The sequence below is a fragment of the Antedon mediterranea genome, chromosome 10 (assembly GCF_964355755.1).
Source record: "Antedon mediterranea chromosome 10, ecAntMedi1.1, whole genome shotgun sequence".
Lineage (NCBI taxonomy): Eukaryota > Metazoa > Echinodermata > Crinoidea > Comatulida > Antedonidae > Antedon > Antedon mediterranea.
Genome location: NC_092679.1, coordinates 6,454,460 through 6,482,224, shown reverse-complemented (window position 1 = coordinate 6,482,224; position 27,765 = coordinate 6,454,460). Strand labels below are relative to the sequence as shown.

Below are 27,765 nucleotides of genomic sequence, written 5' to 3'. Positions count from 1 at the left end.
TTACCCCTTTCTTTAATTTTTCTTGTTTTTATGAACTTACATTATTGTAAAATCTAACAATTTATGTTCAAAGAAAATAAAATATTCAAACATTCCAATAATTATTTTTGCTGTTATAGAGATATTAGTCTCTATGGTTATACTTAGATAAACATTTATTAGCCATGAAAATACATACTGATGTTTAATAGTCCAATTTATGAAATAGGTGCTGCTTGAATAAGCTCTATGAGGATAAAATGTGGCTATTGAATAGAGCGCATCAAACTTTTTACAAAGTGCCGCCGTAAAAAAGAAGAAAAGATTTTATGGATTTTTTTTGGCTATACCTTAAGTCTGAAATGCACATTTTAAATACTATCTTAATATTACCATATTATATTAAATTTTTATACAAGCTGTGGTAGTTTTTGGTAATATAGCGAACTTGATATTAGTACCCCCATAATAAAACTAAAGTATATAAACACATTAACTCTTTATTGGTAAGAACTATTGCCATAAACATAGCGGAATAAAGTACGGAACCAAAGTATCAAAATATCTTAATAAATGGTTTAGCATCTGTTCGTTATGGTACCAGCATTTCTATACGCAATGTAAGTATGACAATATAAACCAAGCAATGATGCTATTATAACATTTAATAGTCTCTAAAGGCTGGTAAAATAAATATAAATGAAGACAATGTGACCTGAGGTTAAAATTGTGACACATGATAAGAAATAAAATAAATTGTTTAAAAATTAAAAACTAAAAATATATCTTTTGGATGTTTGTAGTTACAAGATTGATTGAAACATCTCTTGCACTCTGTCAAATTCACCCATATCTTTTTTTTTAATTATTAAGTCTGAAAATAATCAAATTACAAAAAATCAACATACAGTATAATTAAAATCCTGATTTACTGTATACTATGATTTTTTAGTTATCTCTATATCTAGTGATTCCCAAATTTGAGGGTCACCTGTTAGTAAAGCATGGTTCACACTAGAATACAACGCAACGACACAAATTCAACGAAAGTGAATTGACCAATGACATTGACAAGCTACATTTCAGATAACTTATCGCTTGTGATTGGTCAAATTACAGGGATATTTCAACGGTCAAGTAGATATTATTAGAACCAATGAGTGGTACTAAGGGCAGAAATGTATGTATATCATATTTCATATTTAAATCCAAAGGCAAATTACTGAAAAAATGACAATGCTATGGGTATCAGTGGCTGGATCTCAATGGAGATACAAAAAAAAAAGCGAAAAGGTAAATCAAAACGATAAGTAAAACAGCCAAAACAGTTAGCAGAGCTTTCGGGCAACACTAGCCCTTCATCAGTGCAAGTGCATATTTCGTGTTTAGATATAAATGGCGCAATTTCACATAAGTAATGAAACATATGCTGAGAGGCTGGGTAGTATGGACATACAACAGCATAGGAATTTTGGGTTTGTTATGTAACACTTTATACAGATAAAATCATTAGTATAATCACATGAAGCTACTTATTATAGTCCAATTACATAATCATTAAACATATGCTTCCATTTTGGCTGCAGATGCATGTACCCATTAAAGGGTAACCAGGCTAGAATAAGTTGGGAAATATCGATTCAATGGGGTCAAAGTTCATTGCCCGAATCAAATTTTTCCATTTCTTCAGCCCAATTAATTACATGATTAAAACCAGGAGGTGTCTTGAAAGTATCCGGTGATGTTATCGAATCAACCTGTTCAGGGTGAGGTACTTTTATATGTAAATCACTTTTAGGCTGTTTGGGAGTACTCATTTCAGCATCTATGTCCTGAAGAGGTGGTATCTCTTCAGCTACTTTTGTGACATTTTCAGATTCTTTTAAGCTTACTTCAGCATCTTGGAATATCACAGTCTTATGATCAGTTCCTTTCAATATATCATCACTCTTACTAGTGCCATTTCCTGTCCCATGCGTACTATCAATGCTAGCTTGTGGTATATTCAAACTGTCTGTTTCTACAATCCCTTGTCTAATTTCCTCCTCCATTTTCTGTTTGTTTGCAATCCCTATTTTGGAGTATTTCATTTCATTCTTAACACCTCGACCACGACCTCGTCCTCGACCCCAGCACAGGGAAGCCTCTTCCTTCTCATTGCCAGTATTAACAAATCGCCCTGTCAATTATATTTTTCGAAAATTAGAAGGAAGTAGAAAATAACTCAAACATGCTGCTCATGCGCATAACTGTGTAATTAGAATAAACTAGCAATAGACACACTGCAACCATGCAATATAGTACAGTATTAAGCATACTGAGATCTTTGAGCTGTAGTGGATGTTAATAGAGTTACAATAAAGGACTATTTTTTAAAACACAATCTAAATATTACTAGATCATTTGGTCACAATACAAGGGCAAAAGGCCTACATTATAAATTGAAATGAAATCCTTCGAAGAGGAATGAATGAAATGGTGATTTATATTTGGATATTGTTTGTAAGCAGTGGTGTAATGCAGAGGTCTGAGGCCCCTGGTTTATGACCCTAAGTGGCCCTCCAACATTGAATGCCCTTTTTTCTCTACGGGCCTGGGTTAGCCAGCGAGCGCTCCTAGCCGTTACTCCACTGCTTTGCTTCTTGTAGATGACATTTTTAGTTGTACTGTATTTGTTTTGTAAATGCTTTTTAAACTTTCTAAAAATACAATGATTCTTCATGAATATTGAAAAAATTATTAATACTAGAGGAAGTGTAGACAATGGTTCTCGGAATGATAATGTTCTCCTTATACGTTTTCTGTCGGTTACCATTATTGAAAATGCTTGACATTCGTAAAACTAAACTACTTTGTTTCACAGTGTTTTAGATGATTAATAACATTTTAAAGTATAGTTTTTATTGTTTGGTAGGGCCCTTTGGGGAGGCGGGGTAGGGCCCTTTGGGGAGGCGGAGGTCATTTGAGGGAGGTGCTTATTCGAGGGATATATGTTAACATTTTTAGTTTTAATAATATGGTAACATTTATAATCAAATGAAATCCTCTAATAGATATGAAAAGTGGTAAAAAAGAATAACAAATGCTTGGTAAATTGTAGATAACAATGCGGTGAATTCTACTACAAATAGTATAATTGTGTTATTATAAATATGTGGATGGAAGTTTATTAGATAGTTGGGTTGGGGGGGGGGGGGTTATTCAAAGTGATGTTTTATTGGAGAGGCGTTTATTCAAATGAATACCATCCTAATAATTATTAATACATTATTTAATTTAATCATCTTTTGAAACTAACTGCCGTGACAGAGTGGGCCCAAGAAAGAAGACATTACGCCTTACAACATGGGCAGACATCTCGATCCACAGGAAGATAGCCTACAGTTATTCCTGCAAGCTTACTCAATAAAACTCAGCTATCGGGATTTCACTCGAAAAATGTCTTATCATCAAATCTCCCTTTGTAATTTTATAATACTATTCCCCACAATATATTCTGATTCTTTATGGCGTATATTTAATTTGATCTTTATTAATTTGCAGTATAATTTCTATTATTTAACTACTGTACCTTCACACACGCGCGGTATGTTTTAAAATAAACAAAACACTGAAATGGCTATGACCAATGGCCAACTTAGTGTATGTTCAGACTCACGGAGTTACGGTGGAGTTATCTACGCAAGGCGTACGGTAATCCGTGGCATTAAAAGCCAAGGTGTTCCAGACACAACGATCAACATTCCAATGCCTTGCGTTTAAAACACTCTGATCAGGTCGAAGCAGATAGAACTATATGTATACATTCATGACAATGCATGAAAGTTTACATTGTTTTTTTCATTTTTATTTATATAATGTTTACCTTCAAATATACTGATTTGTTCTTACTACTTGTAGAATTTCATTTTAATTCAAAATAATTTAAAACGTAATTGTTACATGGACAATTATCTGATTAATTGATTTAATATATGAAAATATCATATTACTGACGCCAACTTTACTGTTCTTTAAAATCTGAACCTGAAAATACATTTGACATAGCTATTTAGCTGTCGTATCATAGGGTACGGGTATGTAGCTGCTGTCTGCTAATCGTGGTCGTGTATTTTCATTGGTTAAGGTTAAAATCACTGATGCATCACTGGATTAGCGTTATGAAATCTACCCTCTCCCGCTAGAGTTATTAACGCCACTGGCGCGGAGTAACAGCTTCCTAACGCTAATCCGCGGCATGGTTCAGACACAAAAATATGTACGCCGTTTACATAACTCCACCGTAACTCCGTGAGTCTGAACATACCCTTAAGCTCCAGTCCTACTATCCGATTTTTTTTTTCGTCTTCCAAAGGGACACTGTATTGATTGATGGAAAGTGCCTGTTTCCAGTCACCTTTAGGGTCAAATCTATTATTTTAACTGCTCCCTTGTGTATAAAAGATAGAAAATATTTGAAACCAGGTTGTTGCAAGGTGAACTTATCTTAAACCCGGAAATTACTTTGACCGGGAAGAATTGAAATTGAGATGAAAATCTAATGTTGAAATCATAAATTTTGTTAAAAAACTCTTTATAATATCTTCCTAAGATAGAAATATGGAACAATAGCGTCGATGTGAACACTAATGTTATCAAATCTACGTTTCGCGGTACATCTCAGATAGATAAGGTAGGTATCCAAGGCGGAGATTTGTACCAAAGTTTTTGCATTGTGCTCGCCTATGTCAGAATTAACCATAATTTATATATAGATACTAAACACTACCCACACTCTACTATTGCTAATAACCACCACCACAAGTAATACAAAACAACCAAATACTACTAATACTATTACTAACTTTTCCAGACACCTTTGGGCTAGCCCAACATGTTTGGTTTCCCATATCAACATTTTCTTAAGAGTTTGCAATTTTATCAGGCAATATTGAGAGAGTTGAATGTATACTATGGTCAGTACATAATGTACCGAGTTAAAGCCAATTTACACAGACGAGTGGTAAGCGGTAATGGTAAGAGGAAAACCATGTGGCTTGTCCCATTTACACAGCGCGCAGAATTCGCGAGAGGTGTGGTCGGAAAGTATGGCTTGTAGGCCTCGAGGCTAGTGCATGCGCAGGCACTGATGTCCTGGACTAGACATTATGACTGACTGTCATTAGGCCTAGAGCAGTAGCCTATGACAGGCCTGGTTTTAGAGGGACTAAGTTGCCCAATAACGTCTTCGTCTGTGTAAATTGGCCTTTAAGCCTTGTTGACAAATTTTGGTCCTGCACTACTACTACTACTATCATTAAATGAGTGGCAATGCAAAAATAATGCATGGCAACTTGTAGAAAGTTGCGGGAGGTGAAGGACAATGTATGCAAAAATTAAACCTGTTGAAAATTGTGCCTGAATTTCAAATTTGTGGATAATATGCGTGGACGCTGCAAGTACGTGCTAGCGTGGGGCAAATTGCATGTAATTCATGACTAGTTCACGGTATATTTTGCACACAATGAATGTGCATACTTTATGCTAAATAATATGCTTATAGGTTTCCAACGCATACAACATGAACTAGTGTACATAACAATGCGGGTCGTAGTGTTCACACATAGCGTGTACAATTTGTAATATATGCATGACAATACGTGGCATTAAACGGCACACATTGAATAAGGAACAGTGCAAACCAAAATTTGTCAACAGGGCATTAAGTGTTGATCCTTTTCTAAGGATTATTTTTAAGATTTCAAATTAAACTACCACCACCACTTTACAACTGTAATTCACAATAATAAATAAATGTACAAAAACAATACAATACAAGCACAGCACAGCACAAAATTATAATTTGGAATGCAAAAATAAATAAGTATGCAAGAGTATGTTTTACATGGCAGTCAGCATATTGTGCGCAATATAAACAGCAATAGTGTTACGATTTGTTTGGCATACAAGACAAGACAATATAGATATTTTTCTGTGACATTACGCTTTCACAATTCTTATCAGAGAAATGTAAAAAGGCTACCTGGAGTTAAATGAGTTCAGACCACTCTTGCAGATGGTGTTTAAAACTGATTATGAAGTCTCCACTTACAATTAGCTTATCAAGCCTCACCCAGGAATTTAATATTCATGTGAGAAAAAGTTAGTCTCTTCGTTTTGATATTAATACAGTTAAAGGTCGTCAAATGAATAAGATATACAAATTTACCTCATTGTCATGGATGTTTTTCTTTTTTAAATCGCAAAAATATGGAACAATCCATTTCATAATAGGGTTTTTATCTGGTGGTATTTTTCCATATGAATTTCTATGTTACAGATACATTTAAGAGAACAAACCGTAACACTAGCTGTTAGAATATGCTGGTAGGTAATTCTATGTGAGCTGCAGAGCAATAAGCAAGCTTGTGAAAAAAAACAAGTACAACATTTTACCTTTTGTGGGTTTTGCTTTCCGATCGTTTTGACTATTAATTTTAAAAAATAACATTGTAAAAAAATGTATGTTCTGTTAATATTCTGATTTAAAAAAAGAATTGCACAAGATAAGTATTAATGGTTCACAGAATAAGCCAATTTCACTTGGAAGTGTGAATAGGCTCTAATTCCTGTGACTGAATTTTAAAATTATAATAACACCCCTTTCACACTGCCACTAATTTTGAAAAAGCAAGAACTTGTACACCAGATTTATATAGTTACATATTGTTTTGAAAAATCTGATATTTAACAGTCATCTGTGAAATCTTACAGTAGTAGGCTCATTTTAATGTAGTGTGAAAAGGGTGTTACATGAAGTAAATACACTAACCAATTTCCAGTCTTTGCTTTGTCCCATTCTCTTTTCCATTCACCTGATGAACTCTTGTGGCGTGCCATACGCTGCTCGTCGATTTCGTCCCTTTCTTTTTTCCAGTTTTCATATCTCTTCCTTTCTTTTCCTGTCATGCTTATTTCTGTACTATTTTGTGCCTAAAAAATAATAATTTCAATTTAATTATTACAAGATTATTAATTTAATAGTGCGGTTTAGATTAAATGACTACAATAATCTAAAGCTCTGTATACACTTTTAAACTGACAACAAAATGTGATGCACCCATATATAGACATGATGATGTCATATCACTACCATATTTGGGCACATAACACTTTTGTCAAACTAGTTTGATAGTGTAGACAGAGCTTAAGAAATGTAAAAGTGTTTTATGTTATGTTTTAGAGATATGCGAGACACAAAAATTACAGAAAACGAAAAAAAAAAGATGATGATCTTTGACAATCACACGGGTCACCAATAATTTTTTAGTTTTAGAAGGAAGGAAGCTATTAACAACAACAAAACAGAGGGGTATGGGATAGTTTCCGTGAAAGAAAGTAGGAAAATGTTAAAGTGGGTTATTAAGATTGTTAATGTAGATTCAAATGGGAAAAAGATGAATGTTTAATGTTCTCTCTAGGACTTAAGATTAAGATTAAGACTATTAACACAAGCCTACACTAAAAAAAAAGATTAAATGTGCTATGTGCGTGTGAACAGAATGGTCTTCACTGGATGCAAGTTCCACTAAAATGTTGTCAAATTGCCAAACTAAATTGGATGTATACCACTACCTCAAACTTCAAAAGTTTATCAAGGTTCCCAAGCACATGACATACAAACAATGTTAAAAGCTTCATTATGAAACAGTTGTCAGACAAGTACGTCAAAGGTTATCACATTAGTAAGTACATGATAACACACATTCATTTAAAAGGTACATCAACCCTTACTCAACGCAACTACTATGGAATTATACATAAGATGTATTGTCCCCCAAAAACATGAAAAATAAAGATTAATAAAACTTTGAATATATTATTTTGTAGTTTTAATAAATTTAATTACTGCCATAGAAAAGAAAAGGAAAAATTAATGTTTTCACTTATAAAATGACAAAATAAATGGTTAAATTCTACCAAAAACCCATTGGCTGGCAGCCAATTTTTTTGCTTTAAATTACAGTTTTTTAGGTAAATACATTTTTTTTCCCATTCAATTTTTGATAAAAGTGGATAACTATTAGGTGACATTAAAATGGCATGTAAAAAAAATAATTGTTAAGAATTATTTTTTCAGGGGGACAATACTGTACATTTAAGATATGTTCATAATTTGGGAGAAGGGGCATTTATACCTAATTGAATATGTTAAATTTTTGTTCCACATGATTTTTTTATGTGCAAGTCAGGTATTATTTGAACACATAAAGACAATCAATAAACCGAGTAAAGAAATAATCAACAAACCTGTTGCCTTTGGTGTGCTTTCTGCCTAGCCACTAGCGTCGCAGCGTCTTCAAAGTCAGTGCCTCCATAGCTATGCTGGGTTCGTCTACTCCCGTACTGTTTTTGTGAACTGTCGTGTTGTTTAGGACTTCTTTTAGAAAGATCGTCCTCGTCTCTTGACGGATCATCCAAGAAATTGGTGCGACTGTAATGGGGCGGGGGCGACGTAACAGCACCTTGTTGTTTCTGTGAAAATGTGAAATGTTCTTTATCCAAACTTACATACATAAATTAAAAAATGGATTGGTTATAATAATTGACCTTTACTAAGGACTAAAATTCAATACAATATCAGTTTATGTAAAAGTAAAAGATGAACAAATTATATTATCATAATTAGCTGATTGGCTATGAAATGCCAGTGTCATTGAGGCCGTAATATGCCATTTAAAGCTCCACATGTGTTGTACCTGGTTTTCATACTGTTCTCTCATTGCTAGAATCTCTGCTTCTACACGGTCTATATTCTGTCTTCTTTTCTCTGACCATTCTTCCTAAAGTCAGAATTCAAAGAAAAGGTGAAACTTTAACATAAAACATTATCAATTATTGTATATTTTAATATTTTTCTTTAACAACAATTTTCATTTTTTATTAAATTCTACAGCTATATTTAAGCTTAAATTGGAACCTTGAGAATGTGTTTTCTGTAAAAACTTAATTTTTTTTTTTAAAGTGGATCTTCAATATAAACATCACGGTGATAGAATAATTAGCTTATATTGGTGTAATGCAAACATGTCATTGTTTGGTTAATCTTTGTATTTCATGCTATCGTGTGTTTTGAAAGTTGAACATTTATTTATAAAGTGAAAAATTTTAATTACAGTATTGTCGCCATGAATTGAAATTGAACCTTTTATTCATATATATGAATTTAAATTGAACCTTTTATTCATATATATTTCATATTTAGATCTTTTTATTTTTATCTATTCATTATTATTATAATAGTAAGATTATTTTTATTAATAATACAACCACAATAGAAATAAATTTATTAATTAGATTCGTTAGATTAGATTATTTTGTTTTTGTTATGGATTCTAATTACCAAAATAAAAAAAAAAATAAATAAAAAAATATTGTAATATATTAAATATAATAAATGTTTGAAATATTTATAATAGATATGGTAATAGATTTATAACAAACATAACATCTATTTTGAGATTTTAATATCTATAGTATTATATTGTGTGCAATGACTTAGTAGCTAATTTGCATAATTGACACATTGCATACAGGTGTATAAATACATTGCATACAGGTGTAAAATATTTATAAACTTGTTTTTCATGTACTACTGTAAACTAGAGGACATTCACATTTAAAGTAAAACTTAGTACATAATTTGTACATTAGCTTAGGTTAAATGATAAAAGTAAATTAATATACATAAACAATGTTATTAGGCTTTATAATATTTTAAATTTATAATATTTAATATTTTAATTAAATATCACCAAAATTAGTATGAAATAAAGTATTTATTTCAAAAAAATGTTCATTATGTCCCTTTGTTATACAATACTTAGTTTGTTTACCTCCACCACCATTTTTTTTGTTTAGTATTTTTATATACAGCAGTAAAAAAAAACTAATAATAATAATATTATATCAAAAAATGTGTATATTATAATAAAAACAAATGTTCAGATCAAAAACATAATAATGCTTAATATATGTAATGAAATATAATATATAGGGCCTGAAATAAAAATATGCTGTTAGAATTTAATTAGGTATATAGATAATAAATTATTAAAAAGAGTGAGGATGAATTTAATATTCTGAATTATTCTGATGGCATGCGATGCATCCACTCAGCCTGCAACCAAATACTGTTAGTTTTTCAAATAAAAATTAACTGAAAAAAATGATTATGTTAACTAATGCATATGCATGTATATATATTAAGGTTATAGAGTTCTAAACATGACATAATGATACCAGTGAATCTCTTACCTCTTGTTAAAAATGCGGCCAACAATTTTAACTTCAAACCAAATTTTAATTACAGCATATGAACTGATGTATGTAAATTGTAATATAATTACAATGCTCATAATATTATCATTTCAGCGTTTTTTTTTGTCAGTATATCTGATTTGAAACTACAGTAATCATGAAATTTAAATGTGTGTCGGACATTGGACTACTGATCGTGAGAATTTGAATCTAAAGTTTGTCGCATTGGAAAGACACCGACATTTGCCTCTCTCCACCCAGGTGTACAAATGGGCACCTGGTATAGGTCCAAACACAACTGCGCTGTTTACTTCTGCAACATTATGGTAGTATGTTTCCAGATGTGTTCGGTATAAAACATTACTGGGATAATAATATGAAATGCTTAGAGGCTTTGCGCATTAAACGTTTTAAGATTAACGTATAATTATTTATGAAATCAATTAAATGGAATAATGACCACGTTTTGAGAGGTACGTAGACAAGAGGAGACACATGGTATCATGATGTTATGTTTGAGTCTATAATAAAGCTCTGTCTACACTATTAAACTTTATGTGACAACAAAATGTGATGTGCCCTTATATGGACATGATGATGTCATATTACTGCCATATTTGGGCACATCACTACCATATTTGGGCACATCACACTGTTTTGATGGTGTAGACAGAGCTTTATACAATAAACAGCAGTGCATTATTCCATAGGAAATAAAGATAAAGTTGCACATTCATTCCAAACAACAACAAACATCACAATCTTGTCAATCAAATCCATAACATCATTGACAGGGACAACTTTTGGAGAGGATGAAGAATTCAGAATAAGGAAAAATGCATAGTCTATCATCTACAGTACTTTGATAGGCATCAGCAGGATTTTTATAATGGAGGTAAACTAATTTGTTTGAGGGAAGTAAACAACATCCATCTTGGTATAATCAGACATAAACAATTTTGCATAAAATTACGTATTTGGAGATAATTATAATAATAATAAAACATTAATATTCCGCCAAAATTAATTTGTGGGTGAATATTTTTTAGAAAAGTGGAAGTTAGTTCCAAAGACAGGAAGGAAGGAAACAATAAGTTTGTCTCAGTAAGTCTTAGTTCAGAAACATGGAACAGACGGCAATTAATTTTTCAGAGGAACGTCGGTGAGATGGAATAGATGGGCTTAATTCCAGTACAGATGGGCTTAAACTCAAACAAGAGCAGAGTTCCAGGATTTTAATACCAGATTTATACAAACTCTCATAATATGCAATTAAGATGCACAGAAACACATTTTATTTATCGATCGACTTGTTAGTTTTTAAAGTTGTCCATAAATAACATATTACTTTTACTGTAACCTCAAAATGCAACATGCAATTTCAGTATTAAATACACCAATCAAAACAATGCACTGCTATTTTTGGTAATAATATGAAAAATAAAGAAACAAAAAGAAGAAGATGCGGTTATTAAACTAATGATCTACAGTATATTCTGAATGCAGAGGCTAAAAAGCAGGTATTGTATACATTTTGATAATAACTTAGAACGCTGTTGTAACTCCAACCGTTTACCCGAGGATTTTGAGCTGGGTTACCAGGGACTCGTTGGTCAACTGGCCCACGATGATGGCCCGTTAGCCTTTGCTGCACACCCTCAAAATCCACCTCCACATTCAGAGTCTGAAATAGTAGGTCAAAGAGCGAGTTTGAAGAAAGGATTTGTGGAACAAAAATGTATTAACAATATCTTGAATTAATAAGTAAAAAATCTGTTCTAAATTGTGAATTTAATTAATCAATATTTAAAATTATTCTTCAAGGTACATTTAAGTTTAACTGTATTATTAGTAGTAATTAACATGACAATGTATGGCTAGTTTACACTGCCAAAAGTTTTTCTGGTACCAGTTGACAAGCAGAAAACATCTTCAATTAATAATCAAAAATAATTTTCCATCTGCATTACAAAGATACACAATAAATTTATCTATGATATAAAAATGAAACCCAAATATTAGTTGAACAAACTACAGTAAGTATCTAATAAGGTTGCGTTCACACACAAAAAATGTCTACAATGAATTTGAATGTTACTGGCATAATAATAATAAAATCTAGTAATTAATATACAGTATAAACACACTATCTTTAAAACATCACAATATATAAATGAGTGTACTGTAGATGAATAAGTATAGCTGATCGCCATAGCAATCAACTATGTTAAGTTTTGACAGTATAACATATTTTAGGGGGGGGGGGGGGGATTTTGATAAATGTAACAATTGAAGCCACAACATGCTCTCACTGTTTGATATTCATTAAACAGAAGTATGTATCACAGTTTCAGATTTGCCCAGCTTGTTCAGAATATGTAAATAATGAATAAATAATGAGAAACTAAGGTTTAAATACTGTACAATGCATGCACAAACTAATTTTAAAATTTGATATCATTATTAAGCAATGCCGACAATAAGGGAGGCACACAATAAACTAAAGTATTAGGCCTAAAATTCAACAGCAGAAAGGTTTATGGAAAAAACAAAAAGGCTATATACTGTATTTTAAATGTTGATTTAAACATCAGGCATGGTATCCATGTACCACTATTAAGGAACACATTTTGGGTGAAAAAATGTCCCTTATGTGGCCATTTAAACAAAAATATATACTGTATTCATGTTGCAAGAAAGTGTCGCCTAATAAGAGTGTTATTTTTATTTTTATTTTACTACCACTTATTTGAAAAATTAAAAAAATTAGTCAATTTAGTGTAAATCACAAAAATGCATATACACCATATATGGAATTAAAACCCTACCTTATGTTCTTTAATTTCAGTAACACGGGTCATGTGACCACTTTCAGAGTTTTCTAAAGTTACTATGATATCCTTTTGTACGTTAAAATTAAAACAACAGAACAAAAAGAGTAAAAACATCATAATTGAAGATATTGGGTATGATATTTGTTTGGTAACTATTCTAAATTTCAATCCACAATAATATTTATTAATAAGAGTAATAATAAGTTAGAACAATTAGTATCTCCAGGGAACAGATCCATTAAAGTCAGCACTCAATCTTATGAGGTGTAAAATGTTAAGTAAACGTGATCCATTATTATTTCGTTATTTAAGAGGACTGTATATAACAAAGCTTTAAATATAACTATTTGCAGTAATACCCAAAATAATCAAAGATGTATTGTCCCCTTGAAAAAATAATTTGTAAAATATTTTGAAATATGCCATTTTAATGTCACCTAATAAAACTATCCACTTTGACAAAAAATTGGATTTTAAAAAAATGTATTTACCTAAAAAACTGGAATTTAAAGCAAAAAAATAGTCAAATTGGCTGCCAGCCCATGGGTTTTTGGTTGGGTTTAACAATTTATTTTGTCATTTGTTAAGTGAAAACATTATTTGTTTCCGTATTTTTTTCTACGAAAGTTTAATAAAACTACAAAATAACATATTCAAAGTCTGATTTCATTAATCTTCATTTTTCATGTTTTTTGGGGACAATACATCTTTAAATAAGTTCACCTTACCACCTATTAGTATATAGAATTTTCTCTTAATAGTGTACAGTACTGTATATACAGTAATTAAACTATAGGAAATATATATTTATTTAGTGTTTATGCTTTTTTTTCTACGCTACCTTTCCACTAACATCTTCAGATACCCTGCGTCTTGAAAACCTGTCCTCTTTTATGTAAAGGTCATTAACAACCGTAAACTCCTGATCATCAAGAGAAACATTACAAAAACATGAGAGTGCCAAATTAAATAGAATGCAAAATTCATTCATTATTTGTTTTATAACACACCTACTGTTGTAATATAAACTTTATCTAACTATAGTCTGTTGCTTCTATCAATATCAAAGGCTGGCCATTCAAAAAAGCAGCTCTCATATTTTAACAGACAGTGGATTACAGCAGTTGTAGATGGCGCACACTATTAACCAATATCAAATAATATCTCTAATCGTTATAATGGGAGAAAACAATGTATAGTATGCGACATTTGAAATTAATCTATCAAATGGCAAGGAAGGTGTGTTTATAAAAGAATAATCCCTTTACGACCTCTGATAAAAGGGTCTTTCACCCCTGCCTGTCAAGCTCCAATTAAAGAGCTTGCTTGTACAGCATTAGCAACTTTTCTTTTCGTGGCTCGGCATGAATTTTTAAAGCTGCTAGCCTTGCTCTGTGAAAAACATCAGATAGTACTGTATATGATAACACTCACTTTTCTTAATGTATGTAACAATTTCACTGTATTACCCCTGAATAGTATTTCTATGTGAAATATTATTTCCTGCCTTGATGAATGGAAAATGATGTAGTTGAATGTGAGCCTGATATTAAACCTACTTCTTCTTGGTTGGGATCGGATATTAAAAAGCATAAATTATATAAAATGAAGATGTGAATGCTACCAACAATTATAACAAAAATGATATTTTTGTTGTTTACCATAACAACAAAATCAATATACATTGTAAGTAAGTGCTGCATGTCGGTGGTCTGTGGACATGTTTGACAAAAAAATCAATTTATGGTAATGAGTGGAAAAAAAAGTCATTGGGGAGTTGCTCGCTGTTGGATGAGTATGAAAAAACACACAAAAAAAGTAATATAAATCATATTAATAACTGCCACCAGCTCTCTTGAAATTTGTCAGAGATACTTAATAATAATTCATTCTGAAATTTTCAGAAAACATTGTTTCAGTCAAAGGATTATTTTTAACAGACTAAAGGTCTGTCTACTATCAAACTTTATGTGACAAAAAAATGTGATGTGCCCATATATGGACACGATGATATCATATCACTACTATATTTGGGGATATCACTACCATATTTGTGCATATCACACTTTCTTGTCAAACTAGTTTGATAGTGTAGACAGAGCTTAATACTCTTTAATAGAGAATATATTCATAGTTAGAAGTACTTACCATTTTCCTATCGGTGGTTGGGCCATATGCATTTCGTCCAGCATTGTGAAGTCTGAGTGCTGAACTTGGCGGACTTGTGAGATTTCCTATTGATTGTTGTTGCGGACCCTGTGCAAATAAAAATATAAATGAAAAACTAAATACCTGTATAATAATTCATTAATTTATAAACACCTGCAGTTAGATTGGACATGCATTGAAAAAAAAAATCTACTTTATTTCAAAATGTCAATGACTTTGCTTAAAGATATATTGTACCCTGAAAAAATAACTAAAAAACATTTTTATTTGTTGAATATGCCATTTTAATGTCACATAATAGTTATTCACTTTTACCAAAAATTGGATAAAAAAAACAAATTATTTACCTGAAAAACTGTAATTTAAAACAAAATAGTTTTAACGAATTACAAATTTCTTCAAGTTTATTGAAAAATATAGAGGGTACTATATTGGCTAATACGGTTAAACCATTGTTTTTCCATTACCTGGTAAAATCAGGTATGCGCAGTTCAACGAAATTTGTTTATACAGTGAAAGTCAGTAAAACAATAACCTAAGCAAAAATGTTTACATATTTTCTTTCTTTTCATAAATCAGGATTGAAGAAGACATACATTTAAGTATTTCTCAACTAAGTACAAAGATTGATCCAACCAAGGTGATCATAACACAAGAATTCTAAACCCTAAGAATTAGTACAGCTGTTCTGACCACAAGATAAATCATACCATCTACTGTATACAGCAATAATGATAAATGCTTTATTTTTAAACATAGGAATGTATTATCGTCAGGTATCGCCTTTTATAAAGCTCTGTCTACACTATCAAACTAGTTTGACAACAAAACTGTGATGTGCCCAAATATGGTAATGATATGCCCAAATATAGTTGTGATATGGCTTCATCATGTCCATACAATTTTTGTTGTCACATAAAGTTTGATTATTCAACAAAAATGTTCTAAAAAAAAAAAGTTATAGACAGTTAGCAATCACAAGCGAATAAGCCATCGCTTGTGATTGGTCAATTCACTTGCGTTGCGTTACGTCCTTGTGTTGCGTCGCTAGTGGGAACCAAGCATAAGTGAGACATAAATGCGTTTATTTAAATGGGTACCATATGTAAAGTGTCGTGACTTACCCGTGTAACTTTTAATGTAAGCTCTTTGCTTTGTTTTTGTAAGTTTATAAGTAGATCAACAATCTGGTCTCTTGTGAAACCTCTCACACATGTGTCATTTATGTATACCATCATGTCTCCAGGTTGAAGGCGACCATCCTGTGTTTGAAAGTTTACAAAATTTAAATACATTTCCCATTGTTAAATATTACTTTTTAAATGTAGTAGTGTACACTACAACAACACATATTGGAGTTGTAGCTTGGTGGTTAACAGGCTTGCCTTCAAATTCCCAGGTCAGGGGTTCAATCCTGAACTAGTGTCAGGGTTGTAACTCACGACTCTTTCAACTCCACTCCCTAAGCCTCAAATGAGACAATAAATTATTAAATAAATATCCTGTAATTGGCAAGTAACTCAACAACATTTTTTTATTTATTTTTTTTCTAAATATTTCAAGTTGTATTTAATAAAAATATTTAAGTACAGATACTAATAATATTAAAGTTTATAAATTTTAAATACAACTTTAAGATCGATGTACGATTCAAATTCTATTTATCAGTAGATGTTCACCAAGTGATGGCAGCAAACACTTTTTTCAGGTTACAGAACTTTGAATATTTTTAAAATTAATAATTTATTATATGTTTATTTTATCAAATGATATATTTTAAAGGTTTGCAAAACTGTTATAAACTTTGATTGTGCAACTTATGAAATGTAAAATGTTATATACCAAATTATAAAATGGGTTCAAGGATGTAGCCAAGCAGAAGTGTCGAAATGAGGCATGTGTGCACTCTTTATTTTGTCACTATCATGCACTGGAGTGCAAAAAATGCGCAGCAAAAAAGCATGCGTAAATCGAATGGCAGATTACCGATTACTCTAGATGCTGGATGCAAGATTTATGAACCGTTAGTCTGCACCGCGGCTCCATTAAATAAAAAATGTATATCTTGTCATATCTGGTACACAACTGTTTTGGTAGGCTTTCGTGTTTGTGCGTTAGTGGAGATACGGCGCACTCTTGGGTATTCACAATGTCGTTCATGTTGCACCATTGTAAATTCCCTCAAGTGGGCCGCATCTCCACTAACGCACTGTGATTTGTGCATTATTTGTATAAAGTCACTTAGACAGTCACTTACCTTAGCAGCAGCTCCACCAGGAACAATAGTTTTAACAACTACGCCGATTCCTTTCTTTCCAACTAGTCCAAACCCGAGACCACTACCTTCGTTGCGTAGTTGTATACATATGTACTTCTCACTCTGTTGTTGCGCCCCAGGGGGAGATCTAGTATCTTGGGGAGAACGGCTGCTATTTTGCGGTGGTTGAGAACGAGCACTATGAGGAGATGTACGCTCCTGCGGCGGATATGGAATCTGTAAAAATCATGTAGTGCAGCATTTGCATAATAATGTACTCCATGTATGATGGTAGAGGGTTATTGCTTGCCTACCCATTTCTAGGTCATGGTTCATATCACATTACAGGAAGAAATGGAGCGTCTAAATTGGCTATTTTTCGAAAAGCATATGACATGCGCAGAACCCATTATTCGACTCTGCGCATGTTTATTATGCTATAGTAACCATTTATGTCAAAAATAAAAGGGATGTATAGGGATTTTTCCTGTATATATTCCATGTAGAGGTATTTTTTCAAAAAATGTGCTCATTTTTACCCTTTTATTTTTTGACATAGGTAGATACTACCATTATTCGGCATGCGAAGACGCAAATAATTTGTTCTGCGCATGTTAAATCAATGTATATTTTAAAATTCAATATTTTGGCCATTTTCTGTAAAAAAAAAATTAGAGAGTTGGATTTTTCTCAACCGTGGGATTATACTGCATCATATAAAGTATTTAAAATACCTGTTGAAAAGTTGGACTGGCCGACATTGCTTTAGAATCAGTATCTGGGTTATTCGGTGGTTTAATGTCTCCTTCTCTTCCTGCTGCTCTTAATCGATCTTCTTCAATTTCCTAAATAAAAATTTATCAACTAATAAATCATCTTGTATTGAAGTATAATTTAATTTTGTTGCAGAATTAAGAAACATTAAAATATTTAATATAATGTGAATCTGTTATTGAAATATGCAACAAAAAAACCCAAATGCAGTCATCAATATACAGCCTATAACCCAGTTCAGTTAAAACATGTGTAAGGATGTGGACGACAACACAAAAGGAAAAACACGCCTTTTCTCACTTTTACCACGGTCCGGTGGTGTATTTGGTTTTAATTTGTTTTTAGCATAACAATAGAGATCAGTATGGTCCTGAAAACCACAAAATAAATACAATGAGAAACAAAAGTAAATAATATTCTAAAATACAAGCCAATTCTTAGTAACGACCTCACTTAACAGGCGACTCTAATAAAAAGGATTCTCTCTGAGGACTGCGACTATTACGTCAAACGGCACGTCTACCTAAACAGCCTCTGTATACTTTGTTAGAGTATACAAATACCTAATTAATTACCTACACAATTGCATCATAAGTGCCTGAATATTACTATTATATTACTAGAACAAATGCATGTTGGAATTTACTCACACTATTTGAATACTAAACTTAGTCTATTCATTGAATCAAGGAGTTATAATCTTAGGTTTGTGTAAAATATATAAATAACAAATCCATGGGCGCAGCCATTTTGTATGATAAATAGAGGGCGCACTACATGACGATCTATCACGAGCATGGTAGCCTCGTGTGTACAAATTAATCAAGTGTGAACTGTAGGATGAACTATTTTATACAAACTGTTAACTAGAAACTATCTTCTATAAACTAAACATTACTAAATCTATCTAAACATATTTTGTTAATACAAAGAAGGTTTATCACAAAAGTATATATTATAACATTATATGGCATAAAATCCTAGTTCAAAGATTGTAACACAATACTATTCAATAGGCTTCCTAACTGCACATTCCATGAGTCAAGGTTAACCCAAAACAAATGTCTAGGCCTATGAATGCAATCATCTTAAAATACAACATTAATGTTTCTTAAACATAACAGAATCTTATAAATGTATAACAAAGTAATATATGTATAAAGTAGAGCAATTACCTTTTAATCAGATCTTTAATTAAATAAGAGACAAAACTATCTGCTTCCTTGACCGGTTCATGAATACAAAAGAAAGCAAATCATTTGAAAAAGACTGTTACAATTATAGGGGGCAGTAACACCTATAGGGGGCAGTATTTAATTATCACATGATTAGATTAATCCCCACACTCCCCTGTTTAAGCTGAGTTTGTCCTCAAACTTAATATTATTCACAACAAGAAGAATCTTTTCAGCATTTTCAGAGTCAATGCCAGCATCATCAGGCCAGTCAGGGTAAACGTCCCCAGTACCATCGTCTTCAACAAAGGACTCTACACATTCCCCTTCGGCTCCCACAAAGTGTCTCATCTTCTTCTCTGGGAGAACATATACTGTGTTTCCATTACCATGGGCAGCACGCCTAGTTGCTTCTAGTTCGGCTCTTAGCTCATCAACCGTCCTCTGCACATCTCGCAACGATGCCTTGCTTGCCATCACTGATCTCTAATGTTAAAGCCAAATACGATCCACGATCCCACTTCTGACACCAAATTGTAAGGATGTGGACGACAACACAAAAGGAAAAACACGCCTTTTCTCACTTTTACCACGGTCCGGTGGTGTATTTGGTTTTAATTTGTTTTTAGCATAACAATAGAGATCAGTATGGTCCTGAAAACCACAAAATAAATACAATGAGAAACAAAAGTAAATAATATTCTAAAATACAAGCCAATTCTTAGTAACGACCTCACTTAACAGGCGACTCTAATAAAAAGGATTCTCTCTGAGGACTGCGACTATTACGTCAAACGGCACGTCTACCTAAACAGCCTCTGTATACTTTGTTAGAGTATACAAATACCTAATTAATTACCTACACAATTGCATCATAAGTGCCTGAATATTACTATTATATTACTAGAACAAATGCATGTTGGAATTTACTCACACTATTTGAATACTAAACTTAGTCTATTCATTGAATCAAGGAGTTATAATCTTAGGTTTGTGTAAAATATATAAATAACAAATCCATGGGCGCAGCCATTTTGTATGATAAATAGAGGGCGCACTACATGACGATCTATCACGAGCATGGTAGCCTCGTGTGTACAAATTAATCAAGTGTGAACTGTAGGATGAACTATTTTATACAAACTGTTAACTAGAAACTATCTTCTATAAACTAAACATTACTAAATCTATCTAAACATATTTTGTTAATACAAAGAAGGTTTATCACAAAAGTATATATTATAACATTATATGGCATAAAATCCTAGTTCAAAGATTGTAACACAATACTATTCAATAGGCTTCCTAACTGCACATTCCATGAGTCAAGGTTAACCCAAAACAAATGTCTAGGCCTATGAATGCAATCATCTTAAAATACAACATTAATGTTTCTTAAACATAACAGAATCTTATAAATGTATAACAAAGTAATATATGTATAAAGTAGAGCAATTACCTTTTAATCAGATCTTTAATTAAATAAGAGACAAAACTATCTGCTTCCTTGACCGGTTCATGAATACAAAAGAAAGCAAATCATTTGAAAAAGACTGTTACAATTATAGGGGGCAGTAACACCTATAGGGGGCAGTATTTAATTATCACATGATTAGATTAATCCCCACACATGTTTATGCATTCAAAATACATATGTGTTCAAAATTAATGTTAGAACTATTGGAAAGATGCCAAATAATTCTCTACATATTTCTTCTAGCAAGTCACACACAATGCATCTGGATTTAGACTCTTAATCCAGATGTTCTATATATTTTAGCACTACAGTGGTACAAATACAATGCATCAGGATTCAGTTTAGACTCTTATTCCAGACTCTTGCAGACATGTTGTGAACTAATAATAATCACCTGATGTCTTTTTATGCGTTCTTCATTTTGTTTTCTGATAAGGTCAATTTTACTTGACAACAGGTCTTCTTGTTCTTCTTTGCTTAGGATGTCCAGTAGAGTAAAATTCTTGACCATATCGTTTAATTGCTGAGCCAGCTAAAACAAGAGTATAATTTAAGATTAAATTAAAATTATGTGAATGAACTGAAAGTTTTTTGTTTGTTTTTATTTTTACCATATTTAATGAAGGTGATCCATTCAGCAATTGCTGATCATTAGGGACCCTCAGAGGTTCACAAGACAAACATATACATAAGATGCTCTACATAAACAAACTCTTATTAGTGTCTTTAGGAGTGGAGTTGTAAGTTTGTCCTTAGAAAAAAATCTGACATGGGACTTGAACCCAGGACCCTTGGAGTGGTATCCAAGCATCATGACCACTAAGCCACAACTTTACAAAGTAAAGCCCATTTCCCAAAGACAAATGTATTTTCATGAATCTCATGCCATATTTTATTTAATCAGGTGTTTTACTGTATGTGCCACCAATCCACACTTAAGTTCTGTCCACACTATCAAACTAGTGCCCAAATACGGTAGTGACATGCCCAAATACAGTAGTGATATGACATCATTTTTTGTCACAAAGTTTGAGAGTGTAGACAGAGATTTAGGAATGATGAATGTAACTAATAGGTTTAATGCTTATTTCAAATGACCATACTCTAAATACAGTATATTCTATATTAAAGATGAACAGGACTAATTGGATGATTGAGTTCACAATTTAAACAAAGAAGTTATCCCTAAACAGAATGCTATTTGTCTCGAGGAAGACCAGATGTTACATTCATTATATGTACTTCAAATAAAAATAATTAAATAGAACCAACATGTATGTACATTAATTCTAACAATGATTTATGGTTAATAATTTTATTCTTCAATTATGTTGGCAACACAGGATTCAACCCCGTATATCAGAGTTGATGGTGTAAAAGCACTTAGAAACTCTATTACAGTTAAAGCCAACCATTATCAACCATAATGAGGGATCACATGTTCTATAATTCAGCTATTAATTTTTCATTTTAAATATTTTTATTGAATTTTTTTAAAGCAAAGTTCCATAACATACAGTTTTCACATTTGGTTTCAAATGTTGTTTTCTATTTAATATTAAGATAAAACATGATTCATTTAATGGAACTGGGTTAGAAAGATCAATGCTAATAGGAAACAGATGACGAAAGATGTTAAAAATATACTAAACCAGCTACAGTACATTGAAGCCCAAATTAGGATCACTAGCAGGGAGATGTATCTCCCATTGCTATTACTACCACTATAGATTATTACCAGGTTCAATAATCTTTAATATTTTTAATTATTTTTAAAATATCTAATATTATACAAATAATGAATGTTTATGAGTGTAATGGTACAAATAATGGCACGAGGTGAATGATGAAAGGTTATATTTCAACGAGGCGATGAGCCGAGTTGAAATATAACCTTTCATCATTCACCAAGTGCCATTATTTGTACCATTACACGAATACAAAACATTCATTATTTGTTTTATATAACATCTAAATAAATTCTAGTTATTTGAATCAAATAAAAGGTAGCCCTAGCCAAAGTTTACTACATTTCATTCACACACATTGATTAAAAACAGTAACATTTCGTTTTAAATAATTTTATATTAAATTTTATTTTTATATTGATTTCGTAAACACACCTACTTTTGTGTTAATTATGTCAACAAACGACCAAACAATCCTAGGCCTAGCAAGGCTAAAACGCCTAGGCTAGGCCTAGCCTAATACTAGCATGGCCTAGGCTAGACCTAGTAGCCTAGTACTAGCTTGGCTGAAAGGCAAAACTTCGACAGACAATTGGAACTTATCTAAGCTAATTATGGTTTTTCCAACAATTCCACGTCCTGTAGGGATGTCCCCATTAATTAATCAAAATCCTAAAAACGATCTAAAGCTAATTTAAATGCCTTTTTGAATGAAATTAGTACATAATGTCCAAATCGTACACAAATATCTGCTGCTGTTGCATATCTCGCGGTGGTGTTTACAAATGAAACTCAGACCAGACGACAGGTGGCGCTGTTGTATTTCACAGTACATAGCCATATCATAGGATAATTTGTGTACTAGATTTTTTTTCATCCGCGAGACGTTTTTTTTTTCGTACACAAAAATGTTTCAAAAAGTACTATTTAACGATCGTTGAATAGTGCGTACTATTGCACGCCATGTGACCCACATTCGTCCAATCAAATGACAGGAATTTATTTAGGTGTTATATAAAATCACATAAGACATAAATAAATTAAACTTACTTAAATGAATAATTAACCAAAAAATGTAGTATTTTAAAATAAATATAAAATATATGCATAAAATATTGTAACATGGAGTTATAAAATTAGATCAGTCATATACTACAGCATTACTTATCAGGAATGCTAATGCTAAAAATGAACACAAAGAAAGTGAAGAAAAGCAAGTGTGTTGTTAAGTAGGCAGTTAATACTAATTGCTTAGACCATAGAGAACTCTATGCTTAGACTCAGTGTTTGAAACAAAAGAACCGTTATAAACAAGACACTCCAATAATGATCATGTCAACATCCTAACAAAGTGCATTTTGTAAGGTATGTAACTATGTTATTAATAATAATATTAATACAACTGAAATTTGTTATAACTTAAACTTCACAGTATGTGACAAGCATATGTCATTTTTCCCATATTGCATTGAACTTCCTGATAAATTATTGTATCCTTTTACTATTAAGAATACTTTTTAAATAATTTTAATAGTACCTAATATTACGTCGTCACTGTGATCATAACATAATAGACACATGAAATTCATTTTTATTATACAGTAAATATGTTGTAAGTATCTTTAAAGTGAGAAATAATTGATATAATACAACAGCTCCTTGGGACATCCCTCAGGGGGACATCCGTAATTTATACAGTGTTACTACAACGGGACACATTCCAGTGTTTAAATGAGGGAAATTACAGTATGTTTGAAAAATTCTGTACAGCACAATCCCTAAATATAAATCTGGGGACCCCATTATTAAAAGGGTACACCCATATTTACTGCAACAGATTAAAACTCCTATTCAATGGGAATCCCTATTGAATCAATCTATTTTTTAGGAGACATCCCTAGTATATGGATCCTAAAGGTGTCCCCTTAATTCCACTACATTTGATAACACTATTTTCTTACCGGCATCTTTGTTACTAACTGTTCAGCCATGTTGTTCGTAACTCTTGGAAGACATGAATTATTATACACTGACCTGGAAAAAAAAAACAGGTCAAAGATTACAGTTTAAAGTCGTCACAAATTAGAACAAAATAGTTCAGAATGACTACTGGACAAAGAAAATACTTTTTAATGACATTTTTATATGTAAATTGATATTACCACAGAGTTTTTTTAAAAGGATGTTAAGATTAAAAAACAAGGAAATATATTTCCTGAAAGCCGAGACAGACGACAAACATATTTTCTGTCAAAGTTTGTATAGAGTACAGTTTGGTAAACAGATAATTGACTGTGTTATTAACAGATTATTTGCAAGTCGATAAAATCTGTTAGAAGACAGTTATTTTTATGTTGCCTGCAATAACAAACCACTGATTTTATTCTGCAAGTTAAATTATTGTCATTGGAAATTGCCTCTCTGTAAATTTCAATCAGAGTCAAAATGTTTCAGTTAAAAGTTAAAACTACAGTATATCATTTGTATAGGCCTAGTATATGTGTGATTTTTTTGCTTGCAAGTTTAACATAATGATAACAATAAAAATAATTACAATAATTTGTATTGCTTGTATTGTACTTGTAGTAAATTCTTGGTTTTTATTTTTTTACAATAGAATAGACCTTCCGAGATGATCAGATGGGTAATAATGTAGCCTAGGCCTAGTTCATAAATATAAATTGGTGTTTGGCCATTATTTTATAATACAGTACCTACAGTACCACTACATTTATAACAATTTCTGAAATGGCCTGGTAGGCCTAGTGTATAGGCCTAGGCCTATCTGTTACTATTTTGATATTAAACAACAAGAAAAGCTAGTCTAGCAGCTAGTAGTAGTAGGCTAGGCCTAGCCTAGTCTCTAGAGATAAAATGTCTAAAAAGGATGTTTGAACAATATATATATAGGTAACTTTATTCCAAAAAATGTAACAAAACCACGCACTGTGGATTTACAAAATCTGATACGTTCTTATATGCATGCATCCTACAACAACAAAAAATATAAAATAATGTAAAAATAAAAATTCAAAATAACAAAAGCCACTTATTTCTGTTGGGTGTCACGAAAGCTCAGACCACGAAAGCTCAGACCCCTTAAGACCTAAGATCACGAAAGCTAAGACCCAACACCTAAGATTACAAATACTAAGATATACTACAGATTAAAAACAATACTTGTTTATCCATACATAATTTTAAACACAGTAGGTTTCATTTATTACCATAAATATAATTTAATACTACCGCAAAACATAGATAAACTCACATTATTTTCGCCTGTTGAGTAAATGTATATTTTTTCTTTACAACAAACAAACTTGACGGGTTGTTTGTTGGTATATATTTACTCCATTGTGTTGGTTCAGAGGATATTTTTCTTACGCACCTGCCTTTCTTGTATTTTGACTCCAAATTTGTTGACTAACTTTATCCTGAACACCAAACTTTAAAATTAGGACTTATAAGTACTTTCAGAAGGAGAAACACATAATAACAAATAAATAAATCCTTTAAATTGATGATTTTACATATGTGTTTCTTTGTATACTGTAATGTAACTCCTCGAGCTCCCACCATGCTCAATGTTTTTGTTTCCATGGAGCGCCAAAAGAGCAACAATAATAGTACAAGCATAAAAACAGAAAGAAAACGAAACAAAAAAACTTATCATGATTTTTAAATTAAAATTTATTTGCCAGTATTTATTTCTTCGTACTTGCATGATTATACTATTATCATTACAATTTTAATTTTACATTGTTCCATCCACTCCACACTGTAGATGGACTCCACAGAGTTTTCAGCCCTATATATAATTTTTGCTCTTTTGACGTTCCATAGAAACAAAAACATTGAACATGGGGTAGGCCTACTGTAGTACTGTAGGCTAGTCATTTTGTGTGCGAGAAAAACATCTGTAAAATCATCAATTTAAAAATGTATTTGTTACTTTTTATGTGATTCTTTTTCATGAAAGTGCCAATTCTAAGGTGTGGTATTCAGAATAAATGTTGGGAGTTAAAATACAAGGCAGGTGCGAAAGATAAATATTTGTAATCTTAGGTGTTGGGTCTTAGCTTTCGTGATCTTAGGTCTTAGGGGGTCTGAGCTTTCGTGGTCTGAGCTTTCGTGACACCCTATTTCTGTTGCTGGCAATCTCACGCAAATTAATTATAGGTCGTTAAAATTATTTATCTTAAAATTTCTGATAAATAAATCATTTCTAAAATACATAACATTTTATTTTTGAAAATACAAATGAATTTATTAATCATACACATAGATAATATTGTGAAATACTTGTTGAAATCTACCTAGTATTTCAAGCTAGGCTTGCAAAATTCCAGCCCCATATAGGCTAGGCCTAGTAGTACAGTGATACCCAGTACAGTAGTGTGATCATTCATATCGGACTTTAAACAACAAATGCCTGTCTGACTTATGAAAGAGTATCATAGAATAGCTCGGCCTCTGTGTACAACAACCGGCCTAGGCTTAGCCAATTAAATGTAAAAACACTAGAACAAACACGCTAAATTCTAGTTTACGTAACAACAATTTGAATCACAAACTTAACTAGAATCGTTTCTAAACACACACAAGTAAAAAGTAAATAATTAAGGCAATAATTACCGTGTAAACACCAGTGACCTTTTCTCTCGCTCTCCCTAAAAAAAGCAGCTGGTCCGTCGAACCGCCGTCTTCGTCGTAACCGTCGACCTCAACCAAAGATATATATTCTTTGCCTCAACACAAAAAATGGGCGGGGCATGCAAACACGTTGTCATTTTAGAGTTGTTCTGGTGGTGGTGGCTGTCACAACAGTGTCAATTATAGGGACTATTAATTAAATTAAATAATAAAAATACCAAAAAAAAAACAATGAAAAAAACAAACAGACAAAATCACATTATATATTATTTCTTTTCTGTACTTTTACACATCAACAAAAACTACATTGAACAATAATATTTATTTGAACAAAATTGAAAACAAATTTACATTTACGGTAGGTTACAAACACCATAAATCTATAAATAACATTTTATTTAATACTAATCTTTAATACTAATATTTAAAAATTTGTTTTAATGCAAATTAAATGAAA

General features: G+C 31.9%; 1 protein-coding gene and 1 long non-coding RNA gene across 10 annotated transcripts; both read right to left on the bottom strand.

Annotated features, from left to right (window-relative positions):
- Positions 1–136: 136 nt before the first annotated feature.
- On the bottom strand, positions 137–27,370 carry LOC140060241 (uncharacterized). 9 transcript variants are annotated; one of them, XM_072106366.1, is made up of 15 exons: positions 27,291–27,370; positions 24,614–24,686; positions 21,359–21,496; positions 18,273–18,383; positions 17,539–17,775; positions 16,406–16,543; positions 15,261–15,368; positions 13,954–14,034; positions 13,107–13,178; positions 11,855–11,962; positions 8,718–8,801; positions 8,269–8,493; positions 6,791–6,951; positions 6,415–6,446; positions 137–2,158 (listed from the first exon to the last, which is right to left on the bottom strand). In XM_072106366.1, exons 2-15 carry the CDS (start codon positions 24,641–24,643, stop codon positions 1,629–1,631), a joined length of 2,055 nt encoding a protein of 684 aa, XP_071962467.1. In that variant the 5' UTR covers positions 24,644–24,686; positions 27,291–27,370; the 3' UTR covers positions 137–1,628. The 9 variants fall into 9 exon arrangements, with proteins under 9 accessions (XP_071962467.1, XP_071962466.1, XP_071962471.1 ...); XM_072106365.1 differs by having other exon boundaries at positions 11,810–11,962; positions 24,614–24,688; positions 27,291–27,358; XM_072106370.1 differs by lacking the exon at positions 11,855–11,962.
- On the bottom strand, positions 18,572–21,109 carry LOC140060982 (uncharacterized). The gene is made up of 3 exons (XR_011847385.1): positions 20,947–21,109; positions 19,488–20,141; positions 18,572–18,682 (listed from the first exon to the last, which is right to left on the bottom strand). It is a non-coding gene; the product is annotated as an uncharacterized lncRNA (long non-coding RNA).
- Positions 27,371–27,765: the final 395 nt, after the last annotated feature.